Below are 18,364 nucleotides of genomic sequence, written 5' to 3'. Positions count from 1 at the left end.
TCAAATAACCAAATAAAACTAATGTCCTGAAGGTAGAAAAGAAAACATACTGTATTCCGTCGGACGATCTAGGGCTGCATGCCACTCACTGCTTGGGTCATCAGACTGCATTTGCTGAGTATCTGGGATGTGTTAGACACTGTGCATCTGGTAGGTGAGGCTGGGAAACGGGGAAGAGCCCACTTTGCAAGGGCCTCATCTGGGAGAAAATGCCAGCTCTGGGTCAGCTTTCTGGCCATCCGTTCAAGAAACTAACTCAGGGTTAGAATATTCTCATGGAAATCTGGGATGGTGCCTGGCAGTGGCAGGGTGGAAGCTGCAGATGGCATTCCCAAGTGAGTCAGCAGGCTGTGTCCAGGCCCCCAGTCCATTTCTGTGATGGATACCTGCGAGGTCAGGTTTGTCCCCGGGTCAGAGTCTCTGTGTCTCGTGATCCTGTGATTCTCTCGGGGTGGTGTTCCAGATCTTGACTAGAGTCTGTCGCAGCGGCATCGGTACTTCTGTCCTCCACCCCGCAGATCAGGTGGGAATTAGATAACCTCTGAAGAGTGAGCACGTTGTTCTCCAGGTCATGACCCTTCTGCATCATGTTAGCAGTTGCCCAGCTCGTGGTGAAGATGGGCAGGAGCTGCTGTGCCCAGGAGAATGTTGCTACCTGGCTCTCTCTTTACCAGTGTTCTGCCAAGCACAACTCTTAATCACTGGACAGGACATCTGAGAAGTGAATGCATCAGGATTCTTGGGAAGGGAAGTCAGTTCAGGACATTGCTGTTTATTTACTGAGATCGCACATCAGTGCTGTCACTGTGAGCTAGTGGATCAAGCCACTATCTGCCTTGCCAGCCTTCCATGTGGGTGCCTATCCCAGTGAGTCTCTTTTCGGTTCAGCTCCTTGGTAACGCACCTAAGAAACAGCAGAGGATGACTCAAGTGCTTGGGCCCCTTCACCTGCATGGGAAATCAGGAAGAAGCTCCTGGCCCCAGCACAGCTCTTGCAGTCATTTGTGGAGTGAGCCAGTAGATGAATGACTGACCTCCCTCTGTCACTCTATTACTCTGCCTTTCAAATAAATACGGTCTTAAAGAAGAGTTTATGTCTATAAACAGGGACTTTGTGGCTTCAGGGCGATCTTTTGGAAGCAGAGCTTTCCTTAAGTGAGCCTTTTGCTCAGGAGTTGTAACCCTTCTTTATTGATGAGGAATAGACTTGGCAAACTAAGTCTCCAAGTTAAGCATCAGATACCCGGGGCAAAAAGGAACATTGATAAATGTATTCCTATTTAAAGTGATTCAGGAGAGGGGCAGTCAAGACAGGCCATCTGCCTGTGATAGCTTGCTGGTGTTGCCAATTGTAGTAGTTGATTAAATGCCACCTGCAGAGTGCATAATCTGGGAGTGGGAGTGGCCCGGGAGGGAAATAGTGGGCTCCTCCCTCTTGGGTTGCCACCCCCCACGGGAGGGCACAAAAACTAGGACAGGGGCCGGGGTGGCTAGACAGACACCCAACAACATCTGTGAAGGCTGGATAGTTGAGCTGGTTAGATGGAACAAGGTTTGAATACCCATTGACATGGATGAGAACAGAAAGGAAAGTGGAACAGACTGGACTAGTCTGGCACACATACTGGCAAACCAGGGTTGGGGGCGGGCCTGGTGGGGGTTACTGTGGGTCGCTCAGGCTAGGCTGCAGCTCCTACTAGTTTATGTGAAGGCTGAGTAGGCGCGGGGCAGAACCAGGCTGGACTGCAACACCCATTGGTTCCAGAGGAAGACATGGATGGAAACAGAACCAACCCAGCAGCTGCAACCACCAGCTGATTGGGGTAATGGACAGTGCCGGGCCCTGTATTTGCTAGCACATACAAGAATCTGGTCTGAGAACACCTCAGACAAAGTTTCTTTGGGGATCCCCCCCAATCGAGCTTTCAGACTCAGAACGCTAACCATCAAATGACAGGACAGAACAGGTCAATCAACCATCTCAGCTATATGTTGGCAGCGAAATACTGGGCAAATGGAGACGCTATGATGGACTATGTCGATCAGCGGAATCTCCAAACCACATCGTGCTTGGGGTGGTGAGAGTGGCAGCAATTCAGAACTGTTGAATTATCAAAACCACTTGAGCAAGACCCTCAGAGCATGCCCCTCATCTGGGACCTGGGGCGGGTGGGAGACTGGGTGGGACTTCTCCCTTAAAATCTCCTTTTACATCAGACATATTAAGGAGACAATGTGGAACTAACAGTCTTACCCATCTTCCTGTAGTGCTTGAACCTTTTTACCCTAATTATGTCAAGATTGTCAAAAATAATAAATTAAAAAAAATAATAACCCTCGCGGTTCCCTGTGGCCTGTGCTGGGTCTAGGAGTGTCAGGGCCTGCTGTCCAGCTCAGAGCAGCTGGCTGATTCCTCGTCAGGCCTCGTAGAGCAGGGGATTGAGAGTCTCAGTAAGTGTGGCTTGAGCTGCCTGGTTGCCCCTGCTCCCATGTTTAAAGGTGTGATTAATTGCAAATTGTTTGGCGACTCAGCCAGTTACATAAGTTGCAAAATTAAATAACCTGGCCTAGATAAGGTTTGGCTCGAATTTGAAATGAAAGGTTTATCCTTTCCTCTTCTCTTGGTCATAGGAGATACTTAAATAACATTTAAAAAAATTCATTAAATTATGCCACACACACTCACCTAGCACACTTGTCCTCTGGCTGGGACCAAAACTCTGAGTTGGAAATTCAGTACCACATGGCAGAAACCCAGTTCCGTGAGCCTCCATTGCTGCCTCGCCGGTCTGCGGGGAGCAGGGGTCAGGACGGAAGCGAGTGCTGAGCCTGGATCCTCTGACCTTGGGATCATGTTTGTGTTGCTGTCTCCACCAGCACCTTACTTGCTGAGTCCAACACCGAAGCTGATAGGAGGTTTCTTAAGCAAGAGGAATTCCAGGTTGTTTATATGGACAGAAATACCATGGCCCAACTATTCAATGTACACATGATACCTCTTTACATTTTTGTCCTTGTTACAAATTATTATTAATAATAATTATTAATATTTATAATATTAGCATTATTAACACACCAGCATTAATAATATAATAATATTGTTATTGATTATTCTTACTAATCATTAATACTATTATTAGTATTATTTTTTGTAGGAAGGTAGTTTTTTTTTGTTTCAATCTTGAAAGAGCACCCGTTTTGAACTGAATCCAAGCATGAAAAAAATTTAAATTTTCTTAAAGCAATAAAATTTCTACTGGCATCAGCTTTCTATTTCCAATTACATTGTGATCACATAAAAAGCAAGATTGGATATTACTAAGATTTAGTTTTCATAAGAAAATAGAACGACAGATTTATAAAAACGGTGTTTGCATGTTGAATTCTTGGTCGTCCTTTAATGAGTTGTGACCAGGATCTGTGTAAGGGTTTTTTTCAGGGAAGCAGTGGCTTTTATCAGTTTACCTGTAAGAGACTACGCTTGGTAGGTCAGGTGAAGCTGACCCCTCTGACTGACAGATTGTGGGTTATAACAGGAACTGAGGAGGTGGATAACAGCCTTTGGATGTCAGGTTCCATGTGCAGTGGAGGGACCAGAATACATGGTTTCATTTTTGCAGAGAAAATTCTGTTTCCATTGCTAGTTGTTTACAGAAGAGTAAATGAAGAAATAGAAAGTTAAAAAAAAATTGAGTTGGATATGTTTGTTCCTGCAGTCTCCCGCCGACAGGTCTCAGAAGATTCACGCTGGTGACGAAGTCATTCAAGTTAACCGGCAGACTGTGGTGAGTTGATCTGCTGCATTGAAATGTTTGCTTGTTACTTTTCGTTGTGTTGGAAGTGCAGAGGGACACAGAAAGAGAAGCAAACATCGAGATCTTTCATTTATGGATTCACTTCCTAAGTGCTTATGTTAGTCCAGAATGGGCCAGGCTGAAGCCATGAGCTTGGAGCTCAGTCTGGGTGTCCCACAAAGATGGTGGGGACCTCGGTACTTGAGCCATCGCCTGCTGCCTCCAGGATACATATTAACAGAAGATGGAATTGGAAGTGCAAACCGGACACTCTGACGTGGGTATCCCAAGTGGCCACTTGAACTCCTGTGCCAAAAACACAGTCTGGCTTACTGGGACTCCTTTACAACTTTTTTTTTTTTACAAAGATTTATGTATTTTTATTGGAGAGGCAGACCAGATTTACGGAGAGACATAGAGTAGCACTCTGAGTAGTGTTTGTATCTGCCTGTTTTTGTGTACCACTTGGTTCACAATTGTGATGTCTAAGAAATTCGTCTTGAGATTTGCATGTTTATGAACTGGTCTTCATTCCTCATTTTTGTGCTTTGAAGGTGGGGTGGCAGCTTAAAAATCTGGTCAGAAAGTTGAGAGAAAATCCCACTGGTGTGGTGTTACTGCTTAAGAAACGGCCTTCGGGTTCTTTCAACTTCACCCCTGCTCCTCTGAAGAACCTGAGGTGGAAGCCGCCCCTGGTGCAGGTACCGCTTGTCGCCCGGGGCCTTTCCCTTGCTGCAGTAGTGGTCAGCCATGCTGGGTGGGTCTGTCTCTAAAACACAGGATGAAAATTTGAAGGTGATTGGTTTCAGGAGTTTGTGTATGACTGTCCTGTGGTCTTATAAGATATACTCCTTCATTTTCATATGTTTATGAGAATATAAAGTACCAAATCAGTAGTGATGTATGGTAGCTCTTAGCCATGCACAGCTCTTTAAATAAATTCACAGTTCAGTTCTTCAGTTTCACTAGTTGTCTTCCAGGTGCTTCCAGCTGTAGTTGCTAACTAGTTCTCATAACCTGGAAATACCTGTAAAAGAAAGAATTTCTTTAGGTCACGATTTCAGAAGTTCAAGTCTAAAATTGGGCAGCCCTACTGCTTTGGCATCTAATGAAGGTGACCATGGAGGAGCAGGATCATGTGATGAGTGCACAGCAGCCAGGGCTGGGGTCAGCTCATCCTTCTTGACCAGTGCTTTCTGGGAACCTCCTCTTGAGGGCACACCCCCTGACCACAGTGCTTCCCCCTGGTCCCACCTTCCAAACACCATCACTGGGTTAAGTTTCCACTCTAGCTTATGGCCTTGAGGTTTAAATATCTGCATGAATTCAAGACCAAATTTTGTTCAAGCTGTGGCATTGGCGTTGCAGAAAAGTCCATACTCGTCTTCCTGTCTCCTTTCCAATACTCCCTTAGCTCCTGTATGTGGTTTGCTGAGCAGCCACATGGGGTTGAGTCCTCAGCAGCATGTTACCAAGGCAGAGTTAGTGTGATGGCAACAATCCATCCAGTGGAGAATGAGGTCATATCACAGGTTAGGCATTAGCTACAAGTGCCAGTCTGTGTTGATAATACAAGACAAATTGGTTGCTACTGTTTGAATTATCTTCAAATAACGTGCTCCTTATTGTCCCCTTATTGCTGGTTCACTCGCAAAAAATAGCTGCAATGACTGGGACTAGGTTAGACTGTTGCCAGGAGCTTGGAACCCCAAACAGGATATCCCACATGGACATCCAGTGCCCAGGTACTTGGGCCATGTTTCATTGCATTCCTGGGCACCTTAAGAGGGAGCTGGGTCAGAAGAGGAGAAGCCAGGACTCAGTGGAGTGCTGGCCTTGCAGCACAAGTCTATCCAGACATAGTGCAATCATTCATCACACTGGAATGTGTAGCCAGTGCCTGGGAGTACCTGTTGAGTTCTGAAGGAGACGTGGGTATGGGCGTTGTAGAGGACAGTCTGTCCTCCAGATGAGATGGGAAGAGTGGGTTGGAGCCTGGAGGAGCAGGCTAGGTTTGCATTGGCCCTTGGTTGTGCATGTTGAGAGGGAGGTATTCGTGCAGACCACATGGATTTAGTGTGATCAGAGACGGCAGAGTGTTGGGAAAGGTCTCGTAGAAGCACCGCCTGGGATGTACTCTCTTGTTGGCCATTTTGGAGGCTGTGTGCTTCAGGCCAAGCTTGTAAGGGAGAGAGGAGAGCAGAATAAAGGAGGGGAGGCAGCCAGAATGCCCACTCACTTCAGGGCTGGCCCTCACACCCATGGAGCGGTGATGTTGCTGGTGAGTTTTTGCTGAATAAATCATTTACTGCTCACCGAGACTTGATGTGAGAGTCATGAACTTTGAAAGAGGAAGCAGTTGAGGGTTGGATGTTTCAGGCCTTTGCTCAGAGCTGGGATGCTTGCCTGTCGGCCTCTGCCCTTCACAGCTCTGTCTTTTATAGTCACGCTCTGGCACTGCCCTCTCCAGCAATGGCTGAGTGTCTTCCAGAGCAAGGCAGCTGAGTCACAATCGTATTCTGGGCACGGCCTACACAGAGGCCGGTGCTGGGAGGGCACGAGTGCACCAGTGAACCTCTCCAGGGTGGACCTCTTCTCATTTTGGATCTGGCACCTGTTTCAGACGTCACCCCCACCCACGACAACACAGTCTCCCGAGAGCACGATGGATACCTCGCTGAAGAAGGAGAAGCCAGCCATCCTGGACCTGTATATCCCCCCACCGCCGGCCATGCCCTACTCGCCCCGGTAGGTGTGCATCCACCTGCCCTCTTTGGGCGTGCATACCTCCTGTGTGTGGTTATTCACGAGTCGGAGTGAAGACCACCGGGTCTTGAGAGAGGAAGCAGCAGACCCTTGAAACAAGTGCGAGAAGGCACGGTAGTTCCGTCTTAGTGCTGGGCCAGTGTGGGAATGGATCAGGGCTTCACTGGACTTGAGACTTGCAGCTTGGGGCACGGGGGAGGAGGCCCTTGAGGGGAAGAACATGGAAGAGTCTCACTTGTGAACAGTTTAAGAAAGCGTCTTCTTCTCCTGGGACCTTGGAAGGGACGTGCTTGTTGGGAGTTACTGGAGCTAACGTTCTGTTAACCTCAGCATAAATCCGACATTGAGGTGGAAGACAGAATGTTACAGCTTTATGTTGCTCACAGATGGGTGCTGCTTGGGGCTTTAGAAAAAAGCAAAGCAAAACAAAAAACAAAAAACCCTTTGGGTGTGGGGTTGGACTTGACATATGTGTGAGTTGCTTGCTTCTGTTGACGATAGCCTCCACGGGAAGCAGGGTCCCAAAGGAACACGTGACACATGGCCTCCCTCTGACCCAGCATCTCACCCATGTAAAGCAAAGCTGTGGAGTTGCTTTCTTCTCTTTTGTTTAATTGGGTATCTTCAGTGTTACGTGGTGTAATGAGGGTAGTCACACTGGAAGGGTTACTGAGAGCAACTTCTGCAGTCATGTACCACTGCTAAGCCAGAGAATGGGACTCATTTACTCAGTGTATGTTTATACTGAGCACAAGGCCTGCGTAAGCACCTGACACAGAACGGAGTCAGTCCCAACCCACAGAGAACTGCCAGTGAACTTCAGCTGTTCATTGGAAAATACAGCTTTAAGCTCCGCTGTTTCCTAAGTCAAAGTCTGAGCTGAATTGGTGATGGTAACACATTACTTTATATGGGATTTGTCTTCTGTTTTTGTTAGAAGCCATCCCCAAAAGATTTGCTATTGTTTTCTTCTTTCCCAGGTCTTGGTTTACCCATGGCTAATTACAGCATGCAGAAAAGTTACTTCAAGTGATCAGAGACATCCTGGTTGGTGGCCAGACCTCTTGGCTGTTTCCACAGGCCAGTCTTGTGGCCTCGGGCTCCTAAGGATGTGCAAAACTTAGGTCATTGTTACTTTGGAATATAGGGAGCAGAGTTCTCTAACAACCAACACGGGGACTGCTGAGTTAACAGTTGTACAGGGATTGCTGCTCTGACCCCTGATGGCCTGGACTTGGCCTCACAGTAGGTCACAGCGTAATGGAAAGAAAGAGAAAAGTCTACCATGAGGGCAAAAAGGAAGCTGGGGCTCTTCAGCTACTTGGAGAAGACAGGCACGGAATCACGGAGTCACACATGCACAGACTCCGATCCTGAATGCTGTTTGGTGAGGATTGAAAAAATGCAAATGGGCTACGGAGAACTAAGTAGCTTTGTCACTGGGGGAATTATATACCAAGTTCAAAGGTGAGAGAGGATAGGCAGGAGGGATACCTGGGCAGCTGGCTCACCTGGGAACCCATGCCCAGGCAAGGTTGATCATTGCATTACCGTTGGGCGTATCTGACTATGTTTTGCTTAGTGGGTTTGGTACTAGTCATCCAATAGAATTTGCTAAATGGGAAAGAATTAAATTAGCTAATAACTTGCACACCACTAAAAGCAAAGTTTTATTGTAAATTGACATTTAGGTAGTATTAGGGCGCGATTGGTGATCCAGCTATTGTTGGCTTCTGTGCTTAGTTTAGAAACAATTCATTGTTCCTTGGTTACTGTAAAGGCCCCTTTATACTTTTTGTACATGATTCTCACGCCTAAGCACTTCATCGTACTTCCGGGGTCTCCCTTGCTGGCTCTTCCTGAGGGTACTACTCGTTGGCATGAAGAGAATGGTTTGTGGCTTACACTGTAACTCATAATGCCTGTAGACAATGGAAGATTCATCTACAGGACAGAAGCTTGGGGAAATCAAAGCTTTTCCGAAGTGTGTTTGTACCAGCTTGGCATATGTGGAATGGCATTGCATTACTCTAATTTCATAGAGTCATGGCATTTGCTCTTATTTCATATAAGGATCTGTATGTATTTGGTGAACCACTAGACTTGGAAAGAGTCATTCCTTTCCCTCCAGTGTGTGTCAGAGACAGCGTGACTCAGTATTCGGTAGGAGAGAATATTCGTAAGCAAACAAACGATTGCACATTATCTTCCAGGGAGGAGAGTGGGGGCTTTGTTTACGGAGGATTCAACAGGAGTAAACAGCCACTGCCTGCCCCCAAAGGCTCGGAGTCCCCCAATTCCTTCTTGGATCAGGAGAGCCGGAGACGAAGGTTTACCATTGCAGACTCTGACCAGTTGCCCGGGTATTCTGTGGAAAGCAATCTTCTACCCACAAAAATGAGAGAGAAAACACCATCCTATGGTGAGTTTCCCTCCAAGTGCTTGTTCGGTTCTGCCATTTGCTCTTGCTCCTCTCTCCCACCCCCTTCCTTGTTTGGAATTGTTGGATGAATTTGGCAGACCTTGAGGGTAACCCGAGGAAAATATAAACCTCAATGAAATTCTAAGCACCAGACCTCGAGAAAGCAAAGCCCGTTGAGTCACTGCTCTGCTTGCCATCCGCGTCCAGCTGTGTGAGATCATTTGACAATTTTAACTTTCCGTGCCGGGTTTCCCTTCACAGTTGCTTTGCTCCGTAGACTTGCAGACCTGAGGATAGCATGCAATGGAATTACAGTGTTTCAGAATATTTTCCTTGTGGTGTGGTATTGCGGAGTTTAAGCTTAAGGAATGAAATGTTTAAAGTTCCCAGATCAAGCAATGTCACTTTCTTCTCGTCCCTTGAAGGCAAGCCCCGACCCTTGTCCATGCCTGCAGACGCCAACTGGATGGGGATTGTGGATCCTTTTGCCAGACCTCGAGGTCACGGGAGGAAAGGTACGTTTTTTCAACTGAAAAGCACCATTGGGGAGGAGAAGATGTAGGCCTGTGGCAACTTCATTTGTCAATGTGTTACACACTAGAGAGAGCACCCTTCGTTCCAGAAGTCAAGCTTGCTGGCAAGCTCTGAGACCCTGCTGATTTCTTGAATGGTTGAACTGCATAATCCTGTTCATTGAGTGCAAATCGCTGTTAGCACTGTGCGCTCTGTAAAGGTTGTAGGTGAGCAGGACGCATGCATGCAAGTACATCCAGGAGACACGGAGAAAGCAGTGGTGGGATGAGATGAGCGTTCTCCTGAGGTCTGCTCCCAGCAGTACCATCAACTCTTCACAGTCCCCAGGACCCACCTGGCTAGACAAGACCAGCAGGCTGACATATCTGACCCAGCAGGATGATGTCATTTATAGAACTCGTGTGAGCTGTGGCGGTCAGAGCTCCCTGTTCCTTGGGGTGCCACCCACAGCAGGCCTGCCCGTGGGGTTCACCAGCTGCGGTCCGTGCAGAGCCTTCACTGTCTTGCTGAAGCATGAGCTGGGCACCGCTCTGGTGCTCAGAGTCCTGAATGCTTACTGGGTTGGGGAAGATTCCACATATCAAGTCTTGAATTCTGTCCTCATGGACCCATTCCCTAAAGCTAACAGAAGACATCCAGGTCTCCCACGTGAGTGCAGGGTCCCAAGGCTTTGGGCCGTCCTCGACTGCTTTCCCAGGCCACAAGGAGGGAGCCGGAAGGGAAGTGGAGCAGCTGAGACATGAACTGGTGCCATATGAGATCCCGGTGGTTGCAAGATGAGGATTTAACCACAAGGTTACTGTGCCAGGACTACCAGCCTACTTTTTAAACAAATAGAAATAAATTCCTTGTTAAGTAAATTCATCCCAGATCTTATAATTATCGTAGGAAGTCAGAATCTGACTTCTGATGAACATAGATTTTTTTCTCTCCTCAGTCCTTCTTATGCTAGAGAATTATTAGTCTTTGAAAAGAAACTTGGGTTTACTTCTCCCTGTAATCATGTAAATGTAATATATTTTTGCTAGATTGCATTTGATTGTTAGCATCGGCAGGACACAGGATAAGGGAGAGGTTAAGATACAGTAGGCAGTGAAAGGCGAGTGCAGAGTTCTAGAAGACGGACTTTGCAAAGTGTCTGGTCCCTGACATTTACTAGGGACTTGGTAAAGTTCGTCTCATGGGACCTGTACCTGTTGGACTGTGGTAATATGGCTAAGGGACGAGATCGATGGCCAGAATTCAGGATCACCTTATAGAGCATGTGAAAATCTGGAGCAGTCAGCAGGTGGCAGGGCTGTCCTTTGTTTGAAGAGACTCGGGGATGCTTACATGTTCACATTCTCAGGAGCCTGAATTTAGCCTTTGATTTCTTTTTATGTTGAGACTTGGAGAAGGGAGGTTGGAGAGTATGTGATGCAGAAATTTAAGAATATTTGTTCTGTTTGCTTTTGTTGTTGTTGTTGTTGCATGATTGCCTTAGAATGAGATATCTGTCTATGCATGGCTAGGTCATCAAACAAAACCTCCACCTTACTGGGCCGTAACTTACCCAGTATAAAGTCGATCTTGTGAAGTATGCGTGTCAGTGAATGCTGCTGCGTGCACAGAGCTGTCCGTGCTGCTTCTCGCCCACCAAGATCCTGCACCGTTTATCAGTCTCTGTCTTTCAAGCCTGTTTTTGCCTAAACTGTGCCCAATTTGGACATTTCATATCAGTATTCACACTCATATGCAGGAGGCTTTGAAGACACTTTTTAAAGGAAATGATGCTGATTACAAAAGCAGAACAAGTGCGTTGAAGAGCAACCAAAAATTCTGAGAAAATAGCATGTAGATTCTGCTTCAGCAACCTAGAAACGGTGACTGTCTGGTTTGTGACCCTCCTAGTAATTCACAAATCCACGGAGGGCCTGTGCAGTGCTATCTAGAACACGCCGTTTTGAATTAGTCGCATCCCTGTTCCCTCTTGTGGCCGCGCCACCTGCTGACTTGATCTGAGTGCTGACACAGAGGCAACTTTGGGTTTTTGTTTTCCTCTTGGTTATAAATGCTTCAGTCAGCTTCCTGGGACACAGATCTGTGTACTTTTTGGGATATGGAATTCCTGAAGAATGCCACATGCCTGTGTGCCTTGCATTTTGAATTTCTACTTAGTTTCTTCATCCTGGGCGCCATTTGGCCTTTAAGGCAGGATCATACCTCTGGGTCAGGAGTGCCCATCATGGCAGGCATTAAAATTTCTAAGCCTGTTTCACTGTGGGTGAATCATGGCTGTCCTTCCTACAAGCTGACAACCGGGGCATTGCCCACCTTGCCTTCCTAAGTGCCCCATCGGAAGGTCCCAGGGGAAGACACCTGCATCAGGATGGCAGGGGACAGGTGACAGCCTGGGCTCTCTGCTTGCTCCTTACTCTGTGTTACCTCCCAGCTATGACGGTAGCCCGGGTTCAGTGGGCTTTGTCTGTTTTCTGAATCTCTAGAGCATGTGTGTGTGAGTCCATGCAGGGAGAGCGCAGGGCACGCAGCTCCCCTGGGAGTGAGCAGCCTCAGAAGTTGGGGCAGGTGCCCTGGATTGTTGTCTTAATGCACTTGTGGGCTCTGTCTGCAAACAGGGGAAGAAGCTCTTTGCCGGTATTTCAGTAACGAGCGGATTCCTCCCGTCATTGAAGAAAGCGCCTCTCCCCCGTACCGCTTCTCCAGGCCTGGGACAGAGCGACATCTGGTGCGTGGCGCAGACTACATCCGAGGGAGCAGGTGCTACATCAACTCTGATCTCCACAGCAGCGCCACCATCCCATTCCAGGAGGAGGGGACCAAAAAGAAAGCCGGTGCCGCAGCAGCCAAGTCCTCCTCCACGGAGCGGTCTCTGCTGGTCAGCTGGCTTACGCGCCTGAGACTGCTGACCCACTGAGCGTGTGCCCTGCATGCCTTGCTGTCTCCTGCTACAAGTGCCTTCTTTGGTATAGCCTTGCGGATCTCATGCACAGTGTTACATCGTGACCTTGCACGATGCCTGCCTTCCTTGCTTCCTGAGGTTTCATGACTACCCCTCTCAGAAATGTGAAGGACTTGGACGATGTAGCCAATCCAGAGGCTCCCAGGTGTGAGCTTGTGGAAGCGAAGGGAGGATGTGACTAGTCTGTGCTGTTTCGGCTTCCCTGAAGTTGGAACGGTTAGACACTCTGTAGACATGGCATCTTGGCCAAAAGGATGGCCGATGGGAGGAATGGGGTCAGCGTTCTTGGGTTTTGTGGGGTTACAGGGAGTGGGTCCTCAGCTTGGGAGCAGTTGTCACATAGATGTGTTCGATTGTGGACCAACTACTTTACCTGAAGAGCCAGTGAAGGAAGCATTGTTCGATGTTGCAAAGCTATATTCCATTTCTGTAAGTGTGGCAGCTTTGAGGTTGCTCTAAGCACGTGGGGAGTGACTGATGACTTCAGAGCAGAAGTGTAATAAGCTCTGCCTGGGGAGTCCAGTCTTTGTATAGGTCAGTTAATACGGAAACACATGGATACACATTTTGATACACATAGATACACATCTTGTAACCATACACAAAGAAACGTGTGGTCATTTGTATTGTTGTTATTGCCTGTTGTTTAAGGGAAAAGAAACTGTAAGATTTGTGACTGCCAAAGTATCATTCAGAAAAGTGAAGCAAGAAGATTGATGAGAAACACATCAGTTTGCATTTTGACCTGTTCCATGGCCATCTTCCAGAAAAGAACCTCTGCAGGTCTCTAAGGTGGTGCACATATTCCTAGCTAGAAATATCTTGGAGAATCTCAATGGTCACTCATTTTCAACTAGCATCAGGTATTTTGAACACAGTGTGTCTGGATATTAACTCATGTTTAAACTGAATGTATGATATTTTGTTAGAATGAAAAAGTGTACTATCTTGTTAATTTAAGTTTTTAAATATAGTTGTATATTTTTCTTACTCTTAGTCACATGTAGCTGAAGTATTGTTTCGCGTCATTTATGAAGCCGTTGAGAAAGAGTGATCACGTTATTGGCAGATGTGCGTGCGGGTGGTATTCATGGCTGCATGCACGTGGTGAAAAAAAAATAAACCCTTCCAAGCAATCTGGGATTTTATGGACTAGACATGGAGGAGCTGAAGAAGTGTGTTTAAAGTGAAATTGCCCTTGGTGAATTTTTCAAGTATGTTCCTAAGCAAATCTGGTAGCGAGGAGCCCCCAAGCACCCTGTCTTGCTGCTGCCATTACACACGTAGCTGGACCACCTGAGACTGAGTCCAGGGGAGACTGACCAGTGGGTCAACCTCCGCTTTGCCACATCTTCCTGGGAGCTTCAGGAGCCCGTAGCCACTCAGATGAATGTGGCTGAGGTGACTGAAGTGGAAATTTGGGCAGCACAACAAGCAGGATTCTCGGGTGTTAGGCAGACAGGGATGGAGGTGCTTAGAGTGTGGGCCTCACTGGGAAGGACTTGACTGGCCAGGTGACTCATTCGCAGCAGAACAAGAACAACAACAAAAACAAACAAACAAACACCACTTGTGAATGGAATGACTGCTGTTGAAGTGAATTTTCACGACCCTGAAGATGGGCCATTGAAGCTTCCTGGGCACCATTTCATTTGGCCCCTGCAGCCCCATTCGCATTGTGTTTTAATATGGGAGTTTTCTCCTGAATTGCATTAAATAATGTATTGCTGCTGAAAAAATGTGTAAACTTCTATTGAAGCACATCAGTAGGTTAATGCAGGTTTTCTTAGCAGTGAATGGAAGCTTCTTGCCCTGATGCTGTCAGGGTTCCCAGGCGGGCTGATGCTCCGGCAACATGACCAAGGTTCAGCTGAGCTGGTTAACTGTTCCCACACTGCTGAAGAACTGCAGGTTAGGGACTCACACCTGTGAGGCCACCCTCAAGAAGGTCCCCAGACTACCCTCTCTCCTAGGTGCTGCCGGCCATTGTGCATCCATGCTCCGAGGAAGATGGTCCACAGTTGGCTGCGGGAGTCACACTTGGGTCTGGCTTGCTGCAAACCAGTCTCCCTCGCCAACCTTTATGTTCATCTCGGAAATCATGACACGAGTTGGAGGAGAAAATTCAGAAATTAGCTTCGCAGTGATTAAAGAAGGAAGAAGGCATATTCTCATTATGTTTTCTGTCCTTGCCCAGAGCATTGTAAACAACTGCTTGTGAAAGAATGATTAAAAGGAAAGAACGTATCAGGAGAAAAAGGATTAAAAGGAGAGAAATTGTTTTTCTACTGTCTAGACTTGTGGAAAAGGACTTATAATTTTATTGTTAGGGGAATGAAGATTAGATTTTATTTTAATATATTCTTTCACCCTTTGGGCTTAATTTTGTTTAAATCCTTTCATTATTTTATGTAATCATGAAAGTGCTTTAAAATTATGTAATCTAAAGTAACATTGTCTCTGAAGTGTGAGGTTGTGCTAGTCCTTTAGTACCATGTCCTGTTTTCGTACTCATATTCTGTTACATGCTGAATGTCCAAGAGAACGGAGGAGGTTTGGGGCGTTAGTATCCATCAGTAATCTTTGACTTGGTGGAAATCGGCACCAAGCTGAGAGAAGCAGTTGGGAGCTCAGGTTTTGTAGTTGGATAATCCAGTTCTACTTTGCTACACGGAAGCTCTGTGATGCAAAGCTGAACTCCCTGTCTTTTTCCTCCTGCGCAGTCTGTGGAATGGGGTAATAATAGAATCACCTTCACAGGTTCACGATGATTGTACGGGATAATGAGTTGCCCATTGAGTATACAGTGCTTAATGATGTTGAGCTTGATGCTAATGGGGTTTGTTCCCATCTTAGCCTCTAGTGAAAAAGGCCTCCAGAGTGGTCAATAGGAATTTTCTCTTTTATTTGGTCCCAAACCATCAAAATGATGCCACTGTTCTTTTGCCAAAAGGTTTCTGTGGAGTCTGATTAGGAAATGTGTTTGTTTGTTTTGGCTGAGCTGGAACTTACGTCTGCTTATGGTTGGAAATAATAGAATTCTTGATTTGTCATCAGGATGCCCTCCCTCTTCAATTCCCCCACAACATCATCCAGCAAGAAATCGTATGAAAACAAGGGAACTTTAAACATTTCTCCCATCTTCTGGTTCTCTTAGAGACTTTAGCCTCCCATCCTCATCTTGAAGTGCTATAGTTCTTTGTTTCCTGTAGTTTTTAAGACGGGAATAATGGGAGGGGCTGGAATCATGGTATAGCATGTTAGGCTGCCGCCAGGTATGCTATCATCCCATATGGGTGTTGATGTATGCTTGTTCCCGTTTCAATCTTGCTCAGGGCTGAAATGCCTGGGGAAGCAGTAGAGGATGTTCTGAGTGCTGGGGCCTCTGCACCCATGTGGGAGACCTGGATGAAAATTCTGGATCCTAGCTTCTACCTAGCTGGTCTCTGCCATTGTGGCCATTTAGGGGAGTGGAGCAGTGGACAGAAGATCTCTCTCTCTGTCTCTCCTTTTCTCACTGTAACCCTTTCAAGCAAATAAGCCTCCTTTGAAAACATGCATAATGTAGAATAGCACCTATTTTAAAAATTCCAGTTATGAGAAGGGACATTTCCCTAAATGTGAAGCCAAAACTGTGTTGCTTTTATCGCAGCCAAAGCTGAAGGATCAGTCATTGGATGCGTTCATGACCAATGCTTTGGTAGACAAACGGTACTTAAACCCACCTGATTTGGAATGCTACATTTTACTTTGAAATGCTACTGCTTTTTCTCTGATTTCTCCTTAATGACAAGAGGCCACTAGCACCTCCCTTACAGGGTGATCAATGGTCTCCATTTAGTCTTCAGAAAACGTGATTTCGAATGCCACTGTTAACAAGTTGGCATCATGTGTTACTTTAACCACTAGTGAATTTCAGTTCATGCATTTCTACTAAGTGCTAGGTTCCAAGCTCAGCAGCCAAGGTCATCTTCAACTCGGAATGGAATTCGTTGGTGTCTGGCTTCATCCTGTTAAATGTGTGGTTCTCCAGCTCATATTTTGAAACTTAGTTTTTTTAAAGATGTGTTTTCATTTGAGAGGCAGATTTACAGAGTGAAGGAGAGACACAGAGGGAAAATCTTCCATCCACTAACTGGATGCTGAGCTGATCCAGAAGCCTAGAGCTTCCTGCAGATTTCCCATGTGGGTAGAGGGGCACAAGAACTTAAGCCTTATTCCATTTCAGTCCACAAGCCAGTAACTGGTTCAGAAGTGGAACATCTGGGACTAGACGTTCTGGGACCCATATGCAAACGAGAATTAGCTTGTTAAGCCACCATACCAGCCCTTTAGTTTGAAACTTTCTAGGCCAAAACTATACACCTCATTTAATACATAGAACAAGTATTATTGAAGTAATAAGGTGGTGAAAAATGAGAGTGAAGTAGTGAAAAATAAGAAAATACAGCTTTTCTATGAAAAGGATTTTTATTGTAAATTATTACACCCAGGATTCTTTTCTGTTGGAATGGATTTCATGTTGGAGAAAATATATCAGATGTCAAAATGCCATCATATCTGTAGAAAGAATGAAACTTGGCTGCCAACAGCAGCTTGTTGGGTTACAGAAATTGCTGAGCATGTAATCAGAAGTCTACAAAGAACACATTTAAGTCTCATAAGTCAGTTTCAAATGAGTTAGAGACAAATTCCTGGTGAAAGTCAACACAAATGATTATGCCGCCAAATTTACGTGAAACAGGGGCAGTTCCAATTGCCTGAGACGTGGTTGAATGAGAATAGTTTCTACCCAAGAAAACCAAGGCACACATGCTAAGGGAGTGGACTAAACAGGAATTTCCCTTCAATCCAAGGGGACGGATGATAGAACCACAGGGACAACTGCTTTTGCTCTTTATGCTGTTGAACTTGTCTGAGACGTGAAAGTTTAAATGCAATGCTGTACTTTAGTCATTGCCTCACTGGGATAATCTGAGCCTATGGTATTCTGCTTTAGTGAAGCAAGGAGAGATTCTGCCCCCATGCACTCCTACACTCCAAAAATGATGCCCTGAAAAGATGATAAGCAGCAGGAAACATTTATCTGTGATGCTGCTCAACAGAGAAAAAACAACTAAAAGGCAGAGCTCCAATGACTAAACAAACACTTTTGCAAACAGCAGATAATGGGGACGACTATTACTGGGGCTCTAGATGGTTGTTTTCCCTTGGTTAATACTTCAGGGTGTATTATCAACAGCACTCTTGTAGAATTAACAAAATGCAGACAACTCTCATGTGGGAAATGAGACTGATTCTATTCTTGGCAATGGAAAATCCTTTGGTGCCTGCAGATGGGAACACTGCTCATGGGCTGGGTGTTTGCATTTGTGCTTAAGATACCACTTGGGACACCTACATCTCCTGCCAGAGTCCCTGGGTTCAAGACTTGGCACAGCTCCCAATGCTAGCTGTTTGCAATGATGGTTTAATGACTTGGGTCCCTGCCACCAACATGGAAGATCTAGATCCAGTTACCAGATCTTGACTTCAGCCTGGTCCAGCCCCAGCTGTGGGAGGAAGGAAGGAAGAAAGGAAGGGAGGAAGGAAAGAAGGAAGGAAGGAAGGGAGGGAGGGAGGGAGGGAGGGAGGAAGGAAGGAAGGAAGGAAGGAAGGAAGGAAGGAAGAAAGGAAAGAAGGAAGGAAGAGAGGGAGGAAGGAAAGAAGGAAGGAAGAGAGGGAGGCAGGGAGGAAGGGAAGGAAGTGAAGGAAGGAAAAGACATCCTGCATGGAGATCACTTGTCCTCCACTCACTTGGAGGAACTTTCCCCTGTTTTGGCACCTTTAATCTGCTTTCCCTTTTCTACCTGTTCCCTCTGATTCTGGGCCACTTAGTCTGGGTGTTGC

The 18,364-nt window shown here is 46.3% G+C and overlaps 1 protein-coding gene across 2 annotated transcripts in view; it reads left to right on the top strand.

The window, feature by feature from the left end:
* Positions 1-13,601, top strand: part of CNKSR3 (CNKSR family member 3) — an 86,239-nt gene extending 72,638 nt beyond the window's left edge. Inside the window, exons 8-13 of one of the 2 annotated variants that reach the window (XM_040965286.1) lie at positions 3,717-3,785; positions 4,349-4,495; positions 6,418-6,542; positions 8,774-8,982; positions 9,408-9,497; positions 12,220-13,601. In XM_040965286.1, coding sequence (XP_040821220.1) covers positions 3,717-3,785; positions 4,349-4,495; positions 6,418-6,542; positions 8,774-8,982; positions 9,408-9,497; positions 12,220-12,413 — 834 coding nt within the window. In that variant the 3' untranslated portion in view covers positions 12,414-13,601. Of the gene's footprint in view, positions 1-3,716; positions 3,786-4,348; positions 4,496-6,417; positions 6,543-8,773; positions 8,983-9,407; positions 9,498-12,131 lie in introns of both variants that reach the window. The other variant, XM_040965285.1, reaches the window with a different exon arrangement.
* The last annotated feature ends 4,763 nt before the right edge of the window (positions 13,602-18,364 follow it).

The sequence above is a fragment of the Ochotona curzoniae genome, unplaced genomic scaffold, assembly GCF_017591425.1.
Source record: "Ochotona curzoniae isolate NIBS_2020 unplaced genomic scaffold, NIBS_Ocur_1.0 scaffold_3890, whole genome shotgun sequence".
NCBI classification, from domain to species: domain Eukaryota; kingdom Metazoa; phylum Chordata; class Mammalia; order Lagomorpha; family Ochotonidae; genus Ochotona; species Ochotona curzoniae.
The sequence above is the reverse complement of the archived record's forward strand: the minus strand, read 5'-3'. Positions and strand labels throughout refer to the sequence as shown.